At 47.3% G+C, this 22,038-nt stretch overlaps 1 protein-coding gene across 5 annotated transcripts in view; it reads right to left on the bottom strand.

Annotated features, from left to right (window-relative positions):
• CMTM7 (CKLF like MARVEL transmembrane domain containing 7) overlaps window positions 1-21,781 on the bottom strand; it is a 65,816-nt gene extending 44,035 nt beyond the window's left edge. For 3 of the 5 annotated variants that reach the window (XM_025375215.1, XM_025375216.1, XM_025375213.1), the window contains exon 1: window positions 21,382-21,770. In XM_025375215.1, coding sequence (XP_025231000.1) covers window positions 21,382-21,540 — 159 coding nt within the window. In that variant the 5' untranslated portion in view covers window positions 21,541-21,770. Of the gene's footprint in view, window positions 1-21,381 lie in introns of all 5 variants that reach the window. The other 2 variants (XM_025375214.1, XM_025375217.1) reach the window with 1 other exon arrangement.
• Window positions 21,782-22,038: the final 257 nt, after the last annotated feature.

Here is a 22,038-nt window from a genome sequence, read left to right as displayed (position 1 = left end):
ACTGGGTGCTACTAGAGGAGTTATAATGGAGATGAAGATTAGTTATTTCTGAGTACAAATGAAATGGACCACAGGTGCGTTAATAGTATCTTCTAATCACTCTAATCTTATAGCAGTTAATAAATGAATGTATCAATGAATCAGCTAATTCATTTGTTCTGATATGTCAATGTCTTTAAGGCTATATTCATGTTACAAATAGAGGTTATTTTGAAATCAACAAACTAAGTTATATATCCTATGAATAAATATCTATCTCTCAGAATTTATCTTAAGGAAAAGAATCTAAGTCAAAAGAAAACTCTACTGCATACTGTAAAACAGGGATTGGCAATTTCTTTTTGGTAAATGACCAAATAGTACATATTTCAGGCTTTGCAGGCCACACAGTCTTTATAGAAGTGCTAGTGCGAAAGTGACCATATGTAATACATGAATGAATGGGTCTGGCTGTGTTCCAATACAACTTTACTTACAAAAACAGGTGGAAGGCCAGATTTGGTCTGTGGGCTGTAGTTTGCCAACCCCTGAAAATGTTCAGTGTAATATCATTTACAGTAGCTAAAAGCTCAAAAGCAACCTACATGTTTAAAAGTGAGTGGTCACGTAAATTTTAAAATATCCACTTAGATGACTGTATATATTATGCGCAATTATGAAGCTTTTATAGCAACAGGGACATTACCAAATACTAAATTTTGTAATAGAAAAATAAGCAACAAAGCGGAATCTATTATTGTCAGTAGCGTAACAGCCCTGCAAACTTCACACATGTTCTCAAACAAGGGCCAAAATATAACATTGTAGAAACTGTGGAATGGTGGGCCTATGGGTGAATTTAGTTGTTTCAAATAACTCTCAGATTTAATTATATTAATATTTCCCTATTCATATTTGTATAATAACATAAACATCTCAAAAACTTAAAAAAAAAAACAAACCGCTAGACCTATAAAATCCTTCAACTTAAGACCCAGATGAAAGAAAAACTGCTGGAGAAATTAATGATGCAGTGAGAGTGTGTGTGTGTGTGTGTGTGTGTGTGTGTGTGTGTCAGTCTCAATCTGTCACCCAGGCTAGAGTGCAGTGGCATGATCTCAGCTCGCTGCAACCTCTCTCTTGGGTTCAAGCAATTCTCCTGCCTCAGCCTCCTAAGTAGCTGGGACTAGAGGTGCGCACCACCATACCCGGCTAATATTTTTACATTTTTGGTAGAGATGGGGTTTCACCATGTTGGCCAAGCTGGTCTCAAACTCCTGACCTCAGGTGATCCATCTGCCTTGGCCTCCCAAAGTGCTGGGATTACAGGTGTGAGCCACCATGCCCAGGTTACAATGGATATTTTAATTTAGGTATATTAACATGCCCACTGCATCATTAATTCCTCCAGCAGCTTCTACGAGGCAGTCAGCTATGGTGCGGATGTTGGCAAAGCCCAACGGAACCACTAACATTTCTGTGGCTAACAGCTCTTCCATACTTCCCACTAGCAAAAAGCCTACTTTATGAACTGACCAAGATTGCAAACCCTTTACTTTCTCTCCCAACTCTGGGCCTTTGCAGAGACTGTTCTCTCCTCCAGGACACTCTTCCACCTTTTCCTCCTGCCTTGCCCCTTCCCGTGCATTAGGTCTCAGCCTGGAGCTTCGTTCGAACTCCTGACCTCAAATGATCCGCCTGCCTCGGCCTCCCAAAGTGTTGGGATTACAGGCATGAGCCACGGCACATGGCCAAGTCGGGGTGTTTCAATGGCCACTGGAAAAACAGTTGTGTAGTTATCACTGCCTATGCATGTGGCAAGGTCAGACACACCAGCATCAAAACGTGTGGCATAGGTGCCAGCAGGAGGAAGAAAATCCCAGAGACAAGAGTACAGCACCTTGACCCCTAGGGTGTGGGACTGATGGCAGGGACAGTGACTCAGGGGTCACTAAGCATCATTCCCAAAGTGGGAGTCAAAAGCCAGTGCACAAACCCAGCACTGATGGCTTGCAGTTTTTGTATGGATTCTTCTGAGAAATGCTGCATGGCTCACACTCTTGATGGCATAGAGGACAATAGCTTGTCCTCTAGAATAGAATAGAAATATTCTAAAAATAAAAAGATTTAGAAGAGAATGCTCTGGCTGTAAAACAAGTTTTAGGGATATCTTAACCAATTTATTTTTCTTCACCTATTTTCCTTTTTATATATTCATAAAAATATATAAAATCTATATTTAATTAAAAGTCATTTCAATAAGCATAAGACAAAAATTCTAAACGATAAGAAAGATTTGTGTTACCACATAATAAATATTTTTCTTTCTTTCTTAGGGAGTGCCTAAAACAACGGTGCCTTCAATGTGGTGAAATACCATCCTTGTTTAGGGTCTTGATTTTCAGTGACAGGGAAGCCGGCTCTGCCTCATTCACAGCTGTATCCCCTGCGGGTGACACAGAGCTGGGACACAGCAACCATTCAATAAACATCTGATGAAGTGACTTAAGGTAGCGCCTCTGCCAGGCAAAGAGCCACGGCTAGGACCACACCAAATGGCTAACACTCGAGTGAGGAATGGTATCAGAAACTAAGCTTGCCATTTCTGGCATTTGATTCTTTTAGCCTTTAATCCAATATAGTAACGCCACTATTCAGTGTTTCCTGGTGTTGCTTTAAATTAGAAACCCTGCCCTGACAGCCTGATGAGCTGACAGACACTTCTGTCATCCCTCTGCTTGTCTCTGTTTGCTTCTGCTGTTTTGATTGTGAGTCTGCCGAAACCTGTCAACTCAACTAAAGAAAAAAGAAAGGTGCTATCACAACAGGCTAGCAGCTACTACAGAAACTGCATCTCTATCGCAAACTGTGGGTGGGGGGATGTGGGGGGCTGCTCCAGGACAGGCATCCTAGCCTCTCTTCGCTGGGGTACCCACCTGTGTTTCTCCCAGCTTCTTGGCCCACAGGCTTGAAGATATGTGCCCCAGGCCCCATGGCCTGTTCTGGGCCCGGCAGAAGGGCTCTTTCCACCGCTGGGCCCACACCCCAGCCCCCTTCCTCAGCACGTGTCTGACACAGCATTATTTCATCTTCTGGAGGAGACCCAAGTCTCTCAAGCACTTCACCCATGCTGACTTTTTGGAAAGCAGTGTTATTACCAAAGGCCTTGTCAAAGAAAATATGCACGTGTTCATTTGAAAAAAGATTATGAGTATTTCCTGTGTTCCAGGTACCACCTTAGGGACTGGACACCCCGTGGTGACCTGAACAGAAAGATGGCTGCGCCTCTGCAGCTCAGGGCTTGGTAGAGAGGGCCCACCATCAACAGGTAATTAAGTGAACAAAGGCATTCTGGCTGGCAAAGTGCTGGAATGCAATCAGAACCAGGAGACAGGGTAGAGTGATGGTAGCAGGGTGGTGCAGGGGACTACTTAAGCTGAGGGGCTGGGGAAGGCCCTTCTGAGGCAGGAAAGGGGGCAGTCCAGTGGGGAAGCAGGCACACCCTAGACCTGGGTTTGTTTTTGTTTCCTCACTATACAATAGCAAAATAAGAGTACCTAAATGATAGGGCTATTGTGAGGATTAAATGAGGTGATTCACATCAAATTCATACAATAAGACTTGGTAGTTAGCCATTGTCCCAAGGAGGTGACATCTGAGCTAAGGCTTTTTAAAAGAACAGGACATCCAGCAAAGCTGAACTTTAACTATTAACTATTAACTTCAGATAAGACACCTGCAAAAGGGACTTTGGTGAAAACAAAAGCATTCAAATTGAGACAAGTTACGCCAAACATGATTTCTTTTCTTTCTTTGTCTTCTGCCTTCAGTGTAGCTACAAAATGCTGAGAATCAGAGGGTCCCACCAAACCGACTTTAATATCCAACAAAGGCACTGCTCTGTCCTGGACTCTCCACAAATGTCGAGGTCATGAAGAATAAGAAAGACTGAGAACCTGTTCCAGATTGAAGGAAATTAGAGATGTGACAACTGAATACACCTTATGATCTGGGATGGGATCCTAGACCCAAGGACATTAGTGGGTCAATGGCAAAATCTGAGTAAAGCTTGTAGATAAGGTAATAGCATTTGTGTTATTACTTTCCTGACTTAAGTAACTGTACTGCAGTTATGTAAGAAGGGGTCTTTCTTCTTAGAAAATGCATGCTGAAGTACTGATGGACAAAAGAGCATGATGCCTGCAACTCACTCTCAAATGGTTCCAAGAAAAAAATAATAGCATGTATACAAATGGAAAACAATCAAACAAATGTAAAATGGTAACAAATGGAGAACCTGGGGGAAGGAGATATGGGGAGTTTTTTGTGCTGTTCTTCAAAAGTTTGTATAAACCTGGGATTATTTATAAATAAAAAGTTACAGCCGGGTGCAGTGACTCATGCCTGTAATCCCAGCACGTTGGAGGCCCAGGCGGGTGGATCACAAGGACAAGAGGTTGAGAGATTGAGACCATCCTGGCCAACATGGAGAAACTCAGTCTCTACTAAAAATACAAAAAATTAGCTGGGTGTGGTGGCGCGTGCCTGTAGTCCCAGCTACTCGGGAGGCTGAGGCAAGAGAATTGCTTGAACCTGGGAGGTGGAGGTTGCAGTGAGCTGAGATTGCACTACTGCACTCCAGCCTGGCGACAGAGTGACACTTTGTCTCAAAAAAAAAAAAAAGTTACAAAAATATATAATTAAGAGACTTAAATCATCCTATACTTCTACAAACACTAAAAAGATAGCAATCAATTCACAACTAGTAGACTAAGCAATACTAACTTGACTACTTTAATACATATGTTTTTGGGTTGCAGTAGCTCATCTTTAAAGATTCTACTAGGGGCCGGGTGCAGTGGCTCACGCCTGTAATCCCAGCACTTTGGGAGGCCGAGGTGGGCGGATCACGAGGTCAGGAGATCGAGACCATCCTGGCTAACACTGTGAAACCCCGTCTCTACTAAAAAATACAAAACAATTAGCCGGGCATGGGGGCAGGCGCCTGTAGTCCCTTGGGACTGTCCCAAGTACAGCTACTCGGGAGGCTGAGGCAGGAGAATGGCCGCGTGAACCTGGGAGGCGGAGCTTGCAGTGAGCCAAAATCACGCCACTGCACTCCAGCCTCGGCGACAGAGGGATACTTCGTCTCAAAAAAAAAAAAGATTCTACTAGGATGCAATAAGATTTATTTGGCATTCTGATGGTTTGGGGGAATCTGGGGATACTTTATTCATCATCTGTGGAAGGCTAGAAGCAGTGCTTCTTTGGAATGTACTTTCCATCTTTTGCCCCCACCCTGCCATCTGAGAACCACTCTCTGATGTTTTCTTCTGTCTTTATTGTTCTGTTTTTCTCAGCAGAAATTCAAGGACTGCTTCTCTCATTGAATAAGCTACCAAGGAAAAAGACTCCCTTGGTGCCCTGTTCAGATTCCCAGGTTCCCTTTCACCAAGTCTGTGCATCCATCCCCCAGCTACTGCAGGTGCTGCTGCTAACTTGTTATGCTTGCACCCTTCTGCTAGTGGTTTCCATTGGACAACTAGAGCTGTCTGATTCAGAGATCCCTGGGGGTTTATGTACCCTCCTTTCTGGTCTGTAGGCAACGAAAGGTGTATAAAAGCCCAGCTCCCTTGCCTCAGAACAGGGCAATCTTTGTGGTGCAGTTCATTCTCCAGTGTTCCCCACAGAATCAGGCTGAGGCTGGGCTTCTGAAACTCGTCTTTGTCCTCCTCTTTCTACCCTTGCTTTCTTTCCTCATTCAATAAACCAGTTGCACAAGAATCCCCATATCTAGTTCTGCTTTTAGGGAAGCTGACTTGAACACTCCGTGTTAACAAACCTTGGGAAACACTAAGAAAAAAGCTAGTCAAGCAGGTCTTCTTGTTCCCGACTTAGACTCCTCTGGTTCCTAATATGCTAAAGAAATTTGAGTGGGATATGAGAGCAGTGGAACTCTGAACACTGTCTCAACACTAAGTAGAGTCCTTCTCCATGACAGCGGACGTGGAAGACCCCTAAAACCCGCTGGGAGAAGATCACAAGTTGATGTTTGAGAAGCTGAGTTTCAGAACGGATGAAAAAATGTTCAAATGCATGCAACATTCGGTGCAGGTCCTCCACTTCCAGGAGCTGCTCCTCCTCATATTCTTGCACATAAACAAGACTATGATATGTACAAGAGTAACCATCACAGCAGGCTAGATAACAAAAGAGGGAAATACCCTCAACGGCTGTCAATAGGGGACTAGTTAAATAAATAGAGTAAATCCATTCTCTGGAATACAATGCAGCTATAAAAAAGCAGGAGAATGAGGACACTTTCTGAATGGATATGGAATTACCTCCAAGTCAGAAAGTTAGGTTATAAAAGTACACAGCAGTGAGTGTAGGTACGCTCTTATCTGGCACAGGAAGGGAGGCCGACACAGAAGTGTGAAACAACTCCTAAAGGTTACACAAGAAACTGGTATCACCAGTAGCCTCCTGTATATTTCCAGAGAGGAAAACTGAAAATCGGGGGACTTTGGTACATTCTGAATGTCGATCATGTAAATGTTATCTATTCAAAAAAGTAAATACAACTTAACAATGTACAACCACAGTTACTGTTTGCATCAGGATTTGGCTTTGGACTTGCTCCAAGAAAACACCACGGAGAAGAGGCTGACAGCCTGGAGATGGAGTCAGCCTGTATAACTTACAAGATATTTATTTGTTTGTTTATTTAATTTTTCAACAGATGGGTTCTTGCTCTGTCACCCAGGCTGAAGTGCAGTGGCACAGATCAGAGGTCACTGCAGCCGTGAACTCCTGGGCTCAAGCAATCTTCACGCCTCAGCCTCTCGAGTAGATGGGCCCACAGGCGCGCACCACCACACTTGGCTCAGACAAGATAATTAAACTCCCTGCCTCAGTTTCCTCATCTGTAAAGTGGGAATACTAACATCTCATAGGGATATTGTAATCATGAATGAGTTCTTGCATGTAAAACAAGCCACAGGATGCCAAGAGCAGTAACTTGATACATGGATTTACTCCATATGAATCTAATGATTACGTGACCAGAGCCCAGTGATAAACACGGCCACTGCCCCTGCTGCCCCCTGCACTGCTATTGCTCCATCTTCCCTTGCTGAGGAGCAGCCAACAGAGCTCCAGCTTTGATGCAGGATAAAAAGGCTTTTGTGAGTGCGTTACTTATCTATTGCTCTACAACCAATTACCACAAACCTGGCACCTCAACACAACATTCATTTATCATCTCACAGTTTCCATGGAGCAGGAGTCTGGGCAGAAGTCCACTGTTCAGGGTCTCACAAGACTGCAACAAGAGGCTGGCCAGGCTTGGGGTCCTCTTCTGAGCTCACATGGCTCTTAGTGGCTTTCAGTTTCTTGTAGCCACAGGTCTGAAGTCCCGTTTTCTTTCTTTTTTTTTTTTTTGGAAACGGAGTCTCGCTCTGTCGCCCAGGCTGGAGCACAGTGGTGTGATCTCGGCTCACTGCAAGCTCCGCCTCCCGAATTCACGCCATTCTCCTGCCTCAGCCTCCCGAGTAGCTGGGACTACAGGTGCCTGCCACCATGCCCGGTTATGTTGTATTTTTAGTAGAGATGGGGTTTCACTGTGTTAGCCAGGATGGTCTCGATCTCCTGACCTTGTGATCTGCCCACCTTGGCCTCCCAAAGTGCTGGGATTACAGGCGTGAGCCACCGCACCCAGCCTGAAGTCCCGTTTCCTTGCTGGCTGTCAGCTGAGGGCTGCTCTGCCTTCCAGGCATGACCCTTGGATGCTTGTGACATGGCCCCTCACAGGCTCTCTCTCAACAAGGCAGTTTACTTCTTCAGGGCCAGTAGGAGACTCTCTCCCTTTGGGAAGGACCCAGTACTTCTTTTAAGGCTTTTACCTGATGAGGGCAGGCCCACCTGGGGAAAATCTTTTGATTAACTCAGAATCAACTCCTTTGGGACCCTAACTGCATCTGCAACATCCCTTCACCTTGGCATATGACATCCTGCCACCTGTGCCATATTCCATTGGTTAGAAGCAAGTCAGAGAATTCATTCACACTCAAGAGGATGGACTTACACAGGATGTGACTGACTAGGAGTCACCCTCAGGTGTGCGTACCATGGTGGGCTAGGGTGGGGGACTGCTTTCTGTACACAGAGAAACAGCACACCACGGTAGAAAAAGAAGACTTGCTGGACCCGGGTTCAAATGCTGGATTCACAACTTCATAGATGTATTCAACTTTGGACGGCTATGTATTTAACTTTTAACCTCTCAGCTCTGTTCAACCAAAAGGAGGAAAAACTGAATACTCCACAGAGTCATTAGAAGAGTTAAACAGGCTGGGCGCAGCGACTCACACCTGTAACTCCAGCACTTTGGGAGGCCAAGGAGCAGGGATTACTTGAGGTCAGGAGTTCGAGACCAGCATGGCCAACATGGTGAAATCCCGTATCTACAAAATTACAAAAATCAGCAGGGCATGGTGGCATGCAACTGCAATCCCAGCTACTCAGGAGGCTGAGGAAAGATAATTGCTTTAACCTGGGAGGTAGAGGTTGCAGTGGGCCGAGATCAAGCCACCGCACTCCAGGCCGGGCAACAGAGTGAGACTCTGTCTCCAAAAAAAAAGAAAAAAGAGAAAAAAAAAAAAAAAAAAGGAAGAAAAGGTAAAACAAAGGGAAACTGCATGTAAAATCACCAGACATAGTAGAGCAGGAATTGAAACTTTAGATCCCCTCTCTCTTCCCAGTCCTTCCTGGAGGAACTTAGAACTTAAAAATGAAGATAATAATAATGTTGGGTAATGTGAAAATGCTTCCTAAAATATGGCATATACTTAGTCCGTTCAATACCCCAGGGAGGGGTTTTCCCCACTCCAGCCGAATTCATCTCTGGCAAAGGATGAAGTCATCACTAGTACCTGCTGTTATGTCTCAGCACCTCCTTCTAGATCTGCCACAGCCTGCCCATCAAGCAAGAGCCAAATGAACATAGAGTACGACCAAGTAACGGACTGAATGCAGTGATCACAACACCATTTTCAAACAGTGTTTAATGACACAGGGAAATATACACAACATAATGATCATGAAAAAAATATCCCAAATTGTCCTTTTAAGAGCTCAAGTGGTAGACTTGGACCGCCTGGCTCCAAATCCACCTTCAGTATTTATGACTCTGTGCCTCAGTTTCCTCGGTGAATTGGAGATAATGATACAACCCACCCCATAATATTGTGAGGATTAAGCAAGGTAACACATATAAAAAAATACCTAGCCCAGTCGGCACCGTGGCTCATGCCTGTAATCCCAGCACTTTGCGGGGCCGAGGTGAGCTGATTGCTTGAGCCTAGGAGTTCAAGACTAGCCTTAGCAACACGGCAAAACACAGTCTCTACAAAAAATTAGATAGGCATGGTGGCCAGTGTCTGTAGCCCCAGCTCTTAATACTAGGGAGGCTGAGGCAGGAAGATCGCTTGAGCCAAGGAGGTCAAGGCTGCAGTGAGCAGAGATAGCGCCACTGCACTCCAGCGTGGATGACAAAGTGAGACCCTGTCTCAAAAACAAACAAGAACAACCAAAAGCAAAGCAAAACAAAACAAAACAAAAACTACCTAGCCCAGTGGCTGTCACCTAAGGAGGTCAAAGTGCTATTATTTAGTTAAGTACCACTCTCATGTTTAAAGAGACTTCTTCACAAACAATGTTGAGAGCTGACGCTGGCTTCTCAGGGAATAAAGGAAATCTGAAGAGGAAGAAGAGACAAAGTATTCAGAGGTCACACTACAGTAATTCTCTCTGCTTTCCAGAAGGCTCCACTTTGTGCCCAAAAGCATTTAATTAATTTCTCCTTTTCCCCTTCCATTTCAGAATGAACTTCATTTTTCTCTTAAAAAAAAATGAGTGGGCAGGCATGGTGGCTCACGCCTGCAATCCCAACACTTAGGGAGGCCAAGGTGGGCAGAACACAAGGTCAGGAGTTCGATACCAGCCTAGCCACATGGTGAAACCCGTCTCTACTAAAAATACAAAAGTTAGCCGAGCGCAGTGGCGGGAGCCTGTAATCCCAGCTACTCGGGAGGCTGAGGCAGGAGAATTGCTGGAACCCGGGAGGCGAAGGTTACAGTGAGCTGAGATCAGGCCATTGCACTCCAGCCTGGGCGACAGAGCGAGATTCTGTCTCGAAAAATAAAATAAAATAAAATAAAATAAAATAAAATAAAATAAAATAAAATAAAATAAAATAAAATAAAAGAGCATGACACAGCTTTTAAGCTTCAGATCAACCCTTTGGGAGTAGTAAGTGGAAACTGCGGGTTACCGCCTCTCTGGTTATCAATCGGTCTTTCTAACTATCTGAAGTAAACTGGCAGGGCGCCTGTAATCTCAGCACTTTGGGAGGCCAAGGCGGGTGGATCACTTTAGGTCAGGAGTTCGAGACCACTTTGGCCAACATGGAGAAACCCCGTCTCTCCTAAAAATATAAAAATTAGCTGGACATGATGGCCCGCGCCTGGAGCCCCAGCTACCTGGGAGGGCTGAGGCAGGAGAATCTTTTTTAACCCGGCAGGAGGAGGTTGCAGTGAGCCAAGACTGCACCACTGCACTCCAGTCTGGGCGACAGACTGGAGACTTTTTTAGACTCCGTCTCAGAAAAACCTAAACCAAACAAACAAACAAACAAAACCTTTGCTTAAAGTAAACTAAAGAGAGAGGGCTCGGCAGAGGGAGGAGCGTGACTGCCCCAGGAAAAGGAAGAGCCGCGTCACTGCCCTTGCTGATTTAAACACAAGCCAGGTGAGGCGCGTTTTCTGCAGGAGGCTGAGAAGGGCTGTGCTCGCGATTTCCGCCCAGGAGCGCGGGGTGCCTGGAGCAGTGCCCGCGTCCCAGCCTCCTTTACTCTCCGCAGTCCCTGGGCTGCTGCCGGCGCTGGGCTCGAAGCCAGGCCCCTGCCGATCCCAGGAGTCGCCCCGGACGCTGCAAGCCCTGCCAGGGAATGAGCAGCGAGTCCAGGAAACCACTGAGCCAAAGTGGTAACAAAGAAGGCCAGCGTGCGAGGCGGCGGCCAAGCCAGGCTTCCAGGGCCGCACGCTGGGCCGGGCGCGAGGCAGATGGCAGAGGGGAGGAAACAGACGGCTGTCCAGTGGCGCTGCACAGGAAGCGCCAGGGCTGGCAGGAAGACAGAAGGGCGGCCTTCGCTGCAACGAGAATTTAAATAAATACACCGGCCCACACAGGGACTCCCCCAGGATTCCAGGGTCCTGGCGTGCTGGCGGGGGCGGGGGTCTCTAGGGCCCCTGCAGTGGAGAACACCAACCCCGAACCCCTCCTCTACCCCCTTTCGCCCTGGCTGCCGGGCAGCCTGGAGGATCTTGGGCTGGTGTTTCCATCCTTATCACCTCACTCCGGCCAGTGATTCCCAGCCGGAGCGTAAGTGGTTATTTGAGGTGTCCTGGATGGGAATTCTTGCCAGTGATTACTAAAGCCTTAAGCTCTGCAGCCTGAATAGATAAGGTCTTCCACAAGACTGGAACTTCCATTCTTCAAATATATGCAGATACTGAGGCCATTACTTAAATACAAGAACATTTAAAAGCATTTTTGAATTTTCTAGTCTGTCTGTCACTGTTCCTTTTCCAAATCATCAGACACCAAAAATACGATGACAGCTTAAATACTATTACTATCGCACTTGGCTCCTTGAAACTCCTGGATGATAAAGGGGCGCTCATTAATTTCTAGATGTTAAAAAGTCTAGAGAATTGTTTTATGCCAGCCACCTGAGTAGGGCAAGAGGCACTTCATTTCTCTCTCAGAAAAGGTCAGTGCCGTTTATCCTGAAGAAGTATTTACAGATGTGTACACCAGGATTCTCTACAAGGAGGTTCATCACAGCCTCCTTTGTATGCAGGCAGAACTGGAGGCTCCCTGAGCCACAGTGTACCATGGTCCACACAACCACGGTACCTCCATGACTGGCCACGACAGCACTGTTAGAAACCAAACTGCAGACGAACAAAATGCACCACATATTAAACAAACAGCAAGAGAAGCATTTACAGCCAGGCATGGTGGTTCATGCCTGTAATCCCAGCACTTTGAGAGGCCAAGGTGGGCGGATCACGAGGTCAGGAGATTGAGACCATCCTTGCTAACACGGTGAAACCCCATCTCTACTAAAAATACAATAATTAGCTGGGCGTGGTGGCCTATATCTGTAGTCCCAGCTACTCCGGAGGCTGAGGCAGGAGAATGGCTTGAACCCAGGAGGCGGAGGTTGCAGTGAGCCCGCGCCACTGCACTCCGGCTTGGGCAACATAGCGAAACTCCATCTCAAAAAAAAAAAAAAAGGAAAAAAAAGAAAAGGATTTACAAAATATGTATAGAATCATCCTAGTTTTGTTTAAAGCAAAACACCACCAGCCGGGCATGGTGGCTCACACCTGTAATCCTAGCACTTTGGGAGGCCGAGGCGGGTGGATCACCTGAGGTCAGGGGGTCGAGACCAGCCTGGCCAACATGGAGAAACCCCATGTCTACTAAAAATACAAAAATTAGCCGGGTGTGGTGGCGCATGCCTGTAATCCCAGCTACTTGGGAGGCTAAGGCAGGAAAATCGCTTGATCCTGGGAGGCGGAAGTTGCACTGAGCTGAAACCGCGCCACTGCACTCTGAGATCACACCATTGCACTCCAACCTGGGCAACAGAGTGAGACTCTGTCTCAATTAACAAAACAAAAAAACCCACCACCAAAATTATGTGTATCTACTATAAAATAGTTTTACTTTTTAGTCTTGGGGAAGAGGGAGTGGGTGAATCTATTTTCTTCTTGTTCTCCCCAAAGTCTCCACAATGAACAAGTATTACTTTTGTTAGCAGGAATAAAGTCAGTAACTTATTTTATTATATTTTAGTTTTGCATTGGTTTGGTCACTGATGGAAAGTAGTTTCTTGTCAGGAATGGGCCGAGGTCAAAGAATCTTGGCAGTTAGGTTCTTTGCTGCTTTTTACTCTCCAGCTTCCAGGAAGCAGGACGTGGGTGTGCAGACTGCACCTGGGAACCAAACTAGACCCCCGCCTCACCCCCGCCATCCAGGTCTAAAGCAGAACATAAAGCAGTGGGCCCTTCTGGATGAGGCTGGGCTGTTCTGTGCTAACAGGTCTATTCACAGCTATACCAGAGGCAGACATCCCCCACAGCTGAATTCCACTTGGCACCTAAGCTGTGAACTCCCAAAGTGAAGCCTGGAATTGCCCAGGCCTCTTAGAGGGTCTCTAGGACCCACCCTCCTGACAAGAAACCTTGGTGTACTCCCCCTAGCACCCAGTCTGGGAAGGCTCCTTCAATCTTATTTCAGACAAAACACCCTTTTAGGATGTAACGTATTTTGTACTGTCAAAATCGCACTGTCAAAATTCCAGTTTGCATTACTATTCTGAAATGAATAAAATGTATATGTAATATGACCCTAATCCCTGTGACAACCAAAAAAAAAAAAAACTTCCATAAAATTCCAAAATAACCCCTAGGGGGCGGTACAGCCCCTAGTTAGGAGTCACTTCATGAATGGTGAGTTGATAGGATGCTTTGCTGATTTTTCTTAGACTAAGGACTATATATTTACCAAGATTTGGCAGACCCTGGGGTCTGGTCCCTGCATACCTCCAGTCTCATTCCCAATACTCCCACCCTGTTCTCTCCCCTCCAGCCCTAGAGATACTCCTCCCTGCACTAAGAGCCAGGGTCCATGCTCTTTTCTTTTTTGGGGGGATGGGAGGACAGTGTCTCGTTCTGTCACCTGGGCTGTATGGAGTGCAGTGGCGATTACCACTCACTGCGGTCTAGACCTCTGAAGCGATCCTCCCATCTCAACCTCCTGAGTAGCTGGGACTACAGGCACGTGCTACCACACCCATCTAATTTTTGTATTTTTTGTAGAGACTGGGTTTCACCATGTTGCCCAGGATGGTCTCAAACTCCTGGGCTCAAGCCATCCGCCTGCCTCGGCCTCCCAAAGTGCTGGGATTACAAGCATGAGCCATTGCGCCGGCCAGTGCTCTTTCTTCTGCTTGTGATGCAGTTTCCGCATGCTCACATCAGATGTCCCTTCCTCAGAAACACCCTTCCTGATCCCCAATAGGTCACACCCCCTCGTATATGCTCTATACCACTGAATACTTCTCCTTCATAATTTGGAACCGGTTTGTAATTACATATTCATAACCATTTCGATGGTTTATTTTCTCTATTTGAGTATAAAGAGGCAGGGGCTCATCCGTCTTCTTTCCACAGTGCCCTAGCACACAGTCGTGATCACCTACTAGTTAGCTGATCACAGCAGGTGATCAACAAATATTTGCCAAATAAATAAATGAACCTCCCAGAAGACATTTAGATTTCCATCATTGCCGCTTGTGAAATACATTCTGATTCTCTGTCCATGTTATGGTTATGCAAATGTCACAGTCTGTTTTGCTGCACAGGCAGAAAGAGTCTATCTTGTTAATAACTGTATTTCACATAGCATAAGATTAAGAGCATAGCAGATGCTCAATGGATAAGATGGCACCCATTTCTAAATGTCTGGGATGCGATGATTAAGATAATTACCCCAGTACTGGTTCATTTCTTGCTACATCTTTTTCCTTTCCACCCCTAACATATCACTTACCTCTAACTTAAATATATACTGAATAAAGGCACAAAAGGGGTAAATGAGCCGCTCCCGACCTGAAAAACTTACACTCATCTGTCAAGATGCAATTTAAATATCACCTTTGCCCTCTGACCCTCTTCCATAAGGTGGGCAACTATCAGAACTTTTACCTTCCTGAGCAGCCAATTTTGGTAGTTGTTCATCCCCTCAGCTTGTCAGAGGCATCCTAACCTGAGTGACTCCATCTTGAATAAAGGCCGAGAGAAAGCCAAATCTGCTAGGTTACATTCCCGGGGGTTGGGCACTCTCGGTCACAAGATGTTTATGCCTGAGGGAATGAGTTAATAATTTTTTTTTTTTTTTTTTAAGACAGAGTCTCGCTCTGTTGCCAGGCTGGAGTGCAATGCCACAATCTTAGCTCACTGCAACCTCTGCCTCCCGCGTTCAAGCGATTCTCCTGCCTCAGCCTCCTGAGTAGCTGGGACTACAGGCATGTGCCACCATGCCTGGCTAATATTTTGAATTTTTAATAGAGACGGGGTTTCACCGTGTTAGCCAGGATGGTCTTGATCTCCTGACCTAGTGATCTGCCCGCTTCGGCCTCCCAAAGTGCTGGGATTACAGGCGTGAGCCACCACACCCGGCCTGAGTTAATAATATTAACTAACTAAATAAAGACCCAGAACTTATGGAAATGTCCCAGTACTTTAAGAAGAAAAAGTATTCTTAATTTAAGAATAGGTTCTGCTTTTAAAATAATGGCCCACTCATAAATTCTCGCTAAGATCAATAATCACATAGGAAAGTAACAATACTAATAGCTTGTCACAAGCTGACCACAAGCTTTTGTAATAAAGTACACTATTTTTAATAACCTGTATAAGCAAGCATTGTATTTGCAATGGGTGCGTTCCTCCTTTTGCTTTCTGAAGACTCCCTACTCTGTAATTGAGTCATCTCTAGTAAACTATCTTGACTTCACTATACTCTACAACTTGCCCTGATTTTTTTTCTGCACGAGATCCAAGAACCGGCTCTTGGGATCTGGGACAAGACCCCTCTTCCCATGACAAGCTGAACCACAGATTACTTGAGGGCCAGAACTTTGTCACAGTCATCTGCTTCTGCACAAATGGAGATGAATGTGGCAGTTATAAATGTCTGCTGAATGAACAAATAGATAGGGAGTGTTGGCTGAATGAACAAATAGATAGGGAGTGTTGGCAGGGCCACAAGCCCCATCCTGGGGTCTCCTTAATCCCACAGCAAAGATATCTAGACCCCTTCAGATCCCAGAGCATCCCTTTCAGCTCAGACCCTTCAGGCACTCAGGGGATGCCCTTCAGCCCACCTTTTGTGACTCCTGCAGGGGACACCCCTTCTTCTAGAAGTGGATGTGGCGGGAACACCACAGGGATTTCCTGAAGTGTAGCTGTTGCCTCCCCACACCCAGTGGCTGCATGCAGCGCACCTTGCCCCCTCACACTCATCGACAGGTCTGTTTACATAATTACATACCATCCAGTTCACTCATTTAAAGTGTAAATCTCAGTGGTTTTTAATATATTCACAGGGTTGTGCAACTATCACCATCACCAATTTTGTTGTTGTTGTTTTTGAGACAGAGTCTCGCTCTGTCACCCAGGTTAGAGTACAGTGGCGCAATCTCAGCTCACTGCAACCTCTGCCTCCCGGATTCAAGCAATTCTCCTGCCTCAGCCTCCCCAGTAGCTGGGATTACAGGCGCCTGCCACCACATCCAGCTAATTTTTGTATTTTTTAGTAGAGACAGGGCTTCACCATATTGGTCAGGCTGGTCTCGAACTCCTGACCTCAGGTGATCCACCCATCTTGGCCTCCCAAAGTGCTGGATTACAGGCGTGACCCACTGCACCCGGCACCATCACCAATTTTTTGAACATTTTCATCATCGCCAAAAGAAACCCCATATCCATTATAGCAGTCACGTCCCATTTCCTTTCAACCCCTGCTCCCTGACCTAGGTAACCACTAATCTACTTTTTGTGTCTATGCATTTGCCTATTCTGGACATTTCATATAAATGGAATCATGTAACACGTGGTCTTTTGTGATTGGCTTTTTTTCACACCTTAGTGTTTTCATGGTTATCTATATGGTTACAGGCATCAGTACTTCATTCTCCCTTTTTATGACTGAATAATATTCAATTGTATGAATGTACCACCTAGTTTTAGTTGCTGTTTATACATTCATCATTTGATGGGCAGCTGTGTTGTTTTCATTTTCTGGTTATTATGAATAATACTATTACGAACACATATGAACGTGTAAGTCTTCATGTGGACATCTGTTTTCATTTTTCTTGGGTAGAGCTGGGAGTAGAAGTGCTGGGTCACATGGTAATTTTTGAGAAACTGCACAGTTTCCCAAAGTGGCTGCACCATTTTTGCATTCTCATCAGCACTGTATCAGAGTTCCTATTTCTTCACATCCTCCACATCTTCATCACTTGTTATTTTCTATTGTCATCTCCGTGGGTGTGAAGTGTTATCTCACTGTGGCTTTTATTTCCCTAGAACTATTAACAAGCAATAACTCTGCCAGAGTTATGAGTTTTAGAGATCAGGCCATTAGGCCTGGATCGGTTCCATCACTACTGCTAAGGGCTGTGTGACTTTAGTGTCTCTTTAACTCTTTAGCCAGTTTCTTTACCTATCAAACATGTTACTTCACTGGATTCTTAGAAACATTTCATTAGATTATACACACATGGTATATAGTATATAATTACTAGAACATTATCAAGAACAATAATAGGGCTAAAAAAATATAGCTATTAAAAAAAGAGTCTCATACAGGTGCAGTGGCTCAAGCCTGTAATCCCAGCACTTGGGGAGGCCGAGGTGGACAGATCCCTTGAACCCCCAAGTTCAAGACCAGTCTGGGCAACATAGCGAAACCCTATCTGTATCAAAAAATACAAAATTTAGCTGGGCATCATGGTGGGTGCCTATAGTCTCAGCTACTTAGGAGGCTGAGGTGGGACTACCGCCAAGCCCAGGAGGTCAAGGCTGCAGTGAGCCATGATGACACCACTGTCCTCCAGCCTGGGCGACACAGCAAGACCCTCTGTCTCTCTCAAAAAAAAAACCAGTCATTTAGCCGGGCACAGCAGCTCATGCCTGTAATTCCAGCACTTTGGGAGGCACAGGCAGGGGTGGATCATGAGGTCAAGAGATCGAGACCATCCTGGCCAACATGGGAAACCCCATCTCTACTAAAAATACAAAAATTGGCTGGGTGTGGTGCTGCATGCCTGTAGTCCCAGCTACTCGCGAGGCTGAGACAGGAGAATCGATTGAACTCGGGAGGTGGAGGTTGCAGTGAGCTGAGATTGTGCCAATGAACTCCAGCCTGGTGACACAGCAAGACTCCCTCTCAAGAAAGAAAGAAAAGGCCGGGCGCGGTGGCTCACGCCTGTAATCGCAGCACTCTGAGATGCCAAGGTGGGCGGATCACGAGGTCAGGAGATCGAGACCATCCTCGCTAACAGAGTGAAACCCCATCTCTACTAAAAAATAGATGAAAAAAAAAAATAAAAATTACCTGGGCGTAGTGGTGGGCGCCTGTAGTCCCAGCTACCTCAGGAGGCTGAGGCGGGAGAATGGCATGAACCCAGGAGGTGGAGCTTGCAGTGAGCTGAGATGGCGCCACTGCACTCCAGCATTCCAGCCTGGGTGACAGAGCGAGACTCCATCTCGAAAAAAAAGAAAAAGAAAAAGAAAGAAAGAAAGAAAGAAAAAAAGAGTCCTTTAAAGTCAAAAGTCAAAACTTGTGACTGTGTCTCTACTCTGAAAAGGAAGACCGAAGAAACTGAATTATCATGGCCAGAAGATTATAAAAATTACACATGTATAAATGACACGTCAAGTATACACATTCACTTAGAAACTCATTTTCTAGTAATGGTGGACCCAGAAGAGGCCCAAGACAAGGGAAGTCATTCTCCAATGGAACAGCCTTTGCAGTGATTTCTTTTTTTTTTTTTCTTTTTTGAGAGGGAGTCTCTCGCTGTCGCCCAGGCTGGAGTGCAGTGGCCGGATCTCAGCTCACTGCAAGCTCCGCCTCCCGGGTTTGCGCCCTTCTCCTGCCTCAGCCTCCCGAGTAGCTGGGACTACAGGCGCCCGCCACCTCGCCCGGCTATTTTTTTGTATTTTTTAGTAGAGACGGGGTTTCACTGTGTTAGCCAGGATGGTCTCGATCTCCTGACCTCGTGATCCGCCTGTCTCGGCCTCCCAAAGTGCTGGGATTACAGGCTTGAGCCACCGCGCCCGGCCTGCAGTGATTTCTTAAGACAACGTGTTGGCAGATCTATTGATCAGATCATGATAAAAACATTTCATGAGAAGCTGAGGACAAAAGGGTCAGCCTGTTCAGCATGCAACTGAGAAATCAATGGTCAAAATGAGAGACCCATAGAAAGAGAGCCCAGTGGGTGGCATTAATTTAGCTGCTTCTGTCCTTCCCCAATGTTAAAACTTGGCTGAACAAGCATTTTCCAGCAAAGAAGACAAATGAACCTCAAATGCCCAACCAGAGCCTTAGAAAAGAGGAGAAGGGGGAAAATAGGGAGGAGTTAGACAAGAGGCCCAAGCAGATAGCCCTAACTAGGACTAACACGGCCATCCTGCAAGGGCAACTTTGCTCCCAGAGGGTCTGATCGAACAAGCCTGCAGCAGTGATGGGGAATCCTCCAGGGCAGGTGTAAGACTCCTCAGCATGGTTTTAAGAGGGGCACACAGAGAAGCAGGAGCCACATAGAGAAATTTTTCAAGTCTTTGTTCTCTTTTTTGGAACAAGAGGCCCCACTCTTGTCACTTGTAAATTGGCCCAAGGGCCAGAGGCTAGCTGAGGAGCTTAAAATGAGATGGAGATTTTTCATCTCCCAATATCTTTATTCATCAAAATCATGGACCACATGAAGTCTTCTCATCTCCATTACCCTTTCTTTTTTTTTTTTTTTTTTTTTTTTTGAGACAGGATCTCCCTCTGTCATGCAGACTAGTGCAGTGGTGCAGTTCACTGACCTCCTCTGCTCAATCAATCCTCTCACCTCAGCCTCCCAAGTAACTGGGACTAGAGGCCCCTGCCACCACACCAGGTTTAAAATTTTTTTTTGTAGAGATGGGAGTCTCGCTATGTTGCCCAGGTTTCATCTCCATTATGTTTGTGTACCAAACTCATAGACCAACAAGGAGACTTTTCATCCCACAATATCTTTGTCCAGCAAACTCATGGGCCAAGATGGAGGCTTCTGATCCCATTCTCTGTCTACCAAACTCATCCCTTCCAATGCTCAGGTAGGGCCTGTCTCACCCCAGCCCTTCTTTTAAGGATGGTGAGATGGGCTAATCTCTTCTATTTGGCTGATCAAATCTCTTAGCCTGGGCCGAAAAATGCCCTGCTCAAACCCAACAATGCTCAGCACCACATTTTTTTTGTACGTTGCTAAAATGCCTCTATTCCTAATTTTTGGTCTATCTAGACACCCTTCCTAGGGAGGCAGGAACTCAGCGCCCCTTCTCTTTAGGTCTGGCCCAAGCAAAACATGAGGGCCACCTTACGCACACTCAGTGTCTGGAATAGCAGTGCTATAGATGCACAGACGTCCTGTGCCCAACCCCCTGGGGCCAGTCCACCTTAGTAGGCCCCAGCTTCTGGGTCTGTGACCTTGTCCAAGCCCCACACTCCTTTCCCCACACCTTTTTGAAACTTACCGCTCCCCTCCCCACCATTCTTGGTGCAAACATTACAATGGTGGAGAGTCACAAACAGCCCAACCCAGTTTCAAAACACATCATACAAACGGAAAAGGTGTTTTTTAAATAAGAAAAAAACGGGAGGGGAGAAAAGAAAAGAGTGGGGAACAAGAGAATCGGCCAGGCAACGTCTGCCCTGGTAGAAGGCCCTTGTGCTGAGCTGGTCACAATCCAAGCCCAGACACTCATCCTGCCTGGCTCCACGGGTGACTCCCATTCAACAGTCTGGCTCCCCCACATGAGTACCAGCCCCTGAGAACAGGCCTTTTCCAGCTGACCACCTGCCGCCCAGAGTCCCCTGAGACCCGGGCCCTCCCTCGGAACTTGAGAGCGCAGGGGGCCAGGACGGCCGTCTCAGTGGTCCCAGTTCTTTTTCCCTACCATGGAACGGAAGACCCTCTGACCTCCTCCTTCGAGCGAAACTGCACACACAGCAGGGAAGCCCTGCCGCGCTGGGTTCGGAGGAAAGAGGAGGCCGTGGACGGGGAGGAGGTAGGGTTTCGCTGCCTCAGCGCCGCCGCCTGGGCGACTCCTCCACCCCCGACTCGGGTTCGAAGCGGCGCGGCCCAGAGAAGAGGAAGAAAGACGAAAAGGAACTTTGCCCGTGGCTTCAGTCAGTAGGAGGGTCAGGCTCCGCAGGGGGATGGCCGGAGAAACTTGCAACCCTGGCGACCTGGGTCCGCGGGAGCAAGGTCGGCGGCGGCGCTGGGGGCTGAGCTCCAGCGCGGCGGACTGAGCTCCAGCGCCGGGGCTGCGGCCGCAACTTTCCCGGAGGAAGCCTGCCGCGAACTTTAGCGACGCGCTCCCCCGCCCGCTGCGCGATGCTCCCTGGGCTCCGGCCCGGTCCAGCTGCCCGGCGCGTCCGCTCCCCGACCCCTGCTTTCCCGGGACGCCTCGTGGGACCTCGGCCTCGCGCCCCGCGCTAACTTACCATCTGCGCCACTTTCAGCAGGGCCGCGTGGGTCCGGGGATAGCTGGGGTCCAGCAGCCCCTCCAAGGGGCTGGCGCTGGGCTGGGCCGCGCCGGCCCCGGGTCCGAGCGCGCTGCCGCTGCTGCACGTGGTGCGGACGAGCCCGGCTCCGTGCGACATCGCGCGGCCCCAACTCGCCGGCCGCCTCCCGGGACAGCTGCCCAGGGGCCAGATACGGAGGGCGGGCTGGGGGCGGGCTGGGGGCGGGCGGGGGCGGGCGCTGGCGAGGGCGGGGCGCCCGGGTCTCTGCCCCGCAGCCGGAGACTGGGAGCCGCCTCCGGCGGGATTCAGCCGGTGACTGGCCGGCCGGCGCCTTCCAGAAAGGTAGCTGCAGTCCCGGCCCTCGTAGATGCGCGGAAGTTGAACTGGAGCGAGAGGAAACCGGATGCCTTGGGTCGTGGCCTCTCCGAAGTGGGTAAGGCCCGGACCACAGCTGGTACTGAGCCTCCTGGGATTTTGTGTGGGTGTGGCTGCGGATGTGTGCCGAGAGCACTTTACTGAAGTTTAACTTACATACAGTGCGATGCCCAGAACTTACGTGTTCAGCTCCACTAATTTTTATATATGTGTACACCTGTGTAACCGTCGCCCAGATCAACAAATAGAGCGTGCCCATCA

Source organism: Theropithecus gelada, chromosome 2 (assembly GCF_003255815.1).
Source record: "Theropithecus gelada isolate Dixy chromosome 2, Tgel_1.0, whole genome shotgun sequence".
Classification (NCBI taxonomy): Eukaryota; Metazoa; Chordata; class Mammalia; order Primates; family Cercopithecidae; genus Theropithecus; species Theropithecus gelada.
Note: the sequence above shows the minus strand (reverse complement) of the source record. Positions and strands in the feature narration are given on the sequence as shown.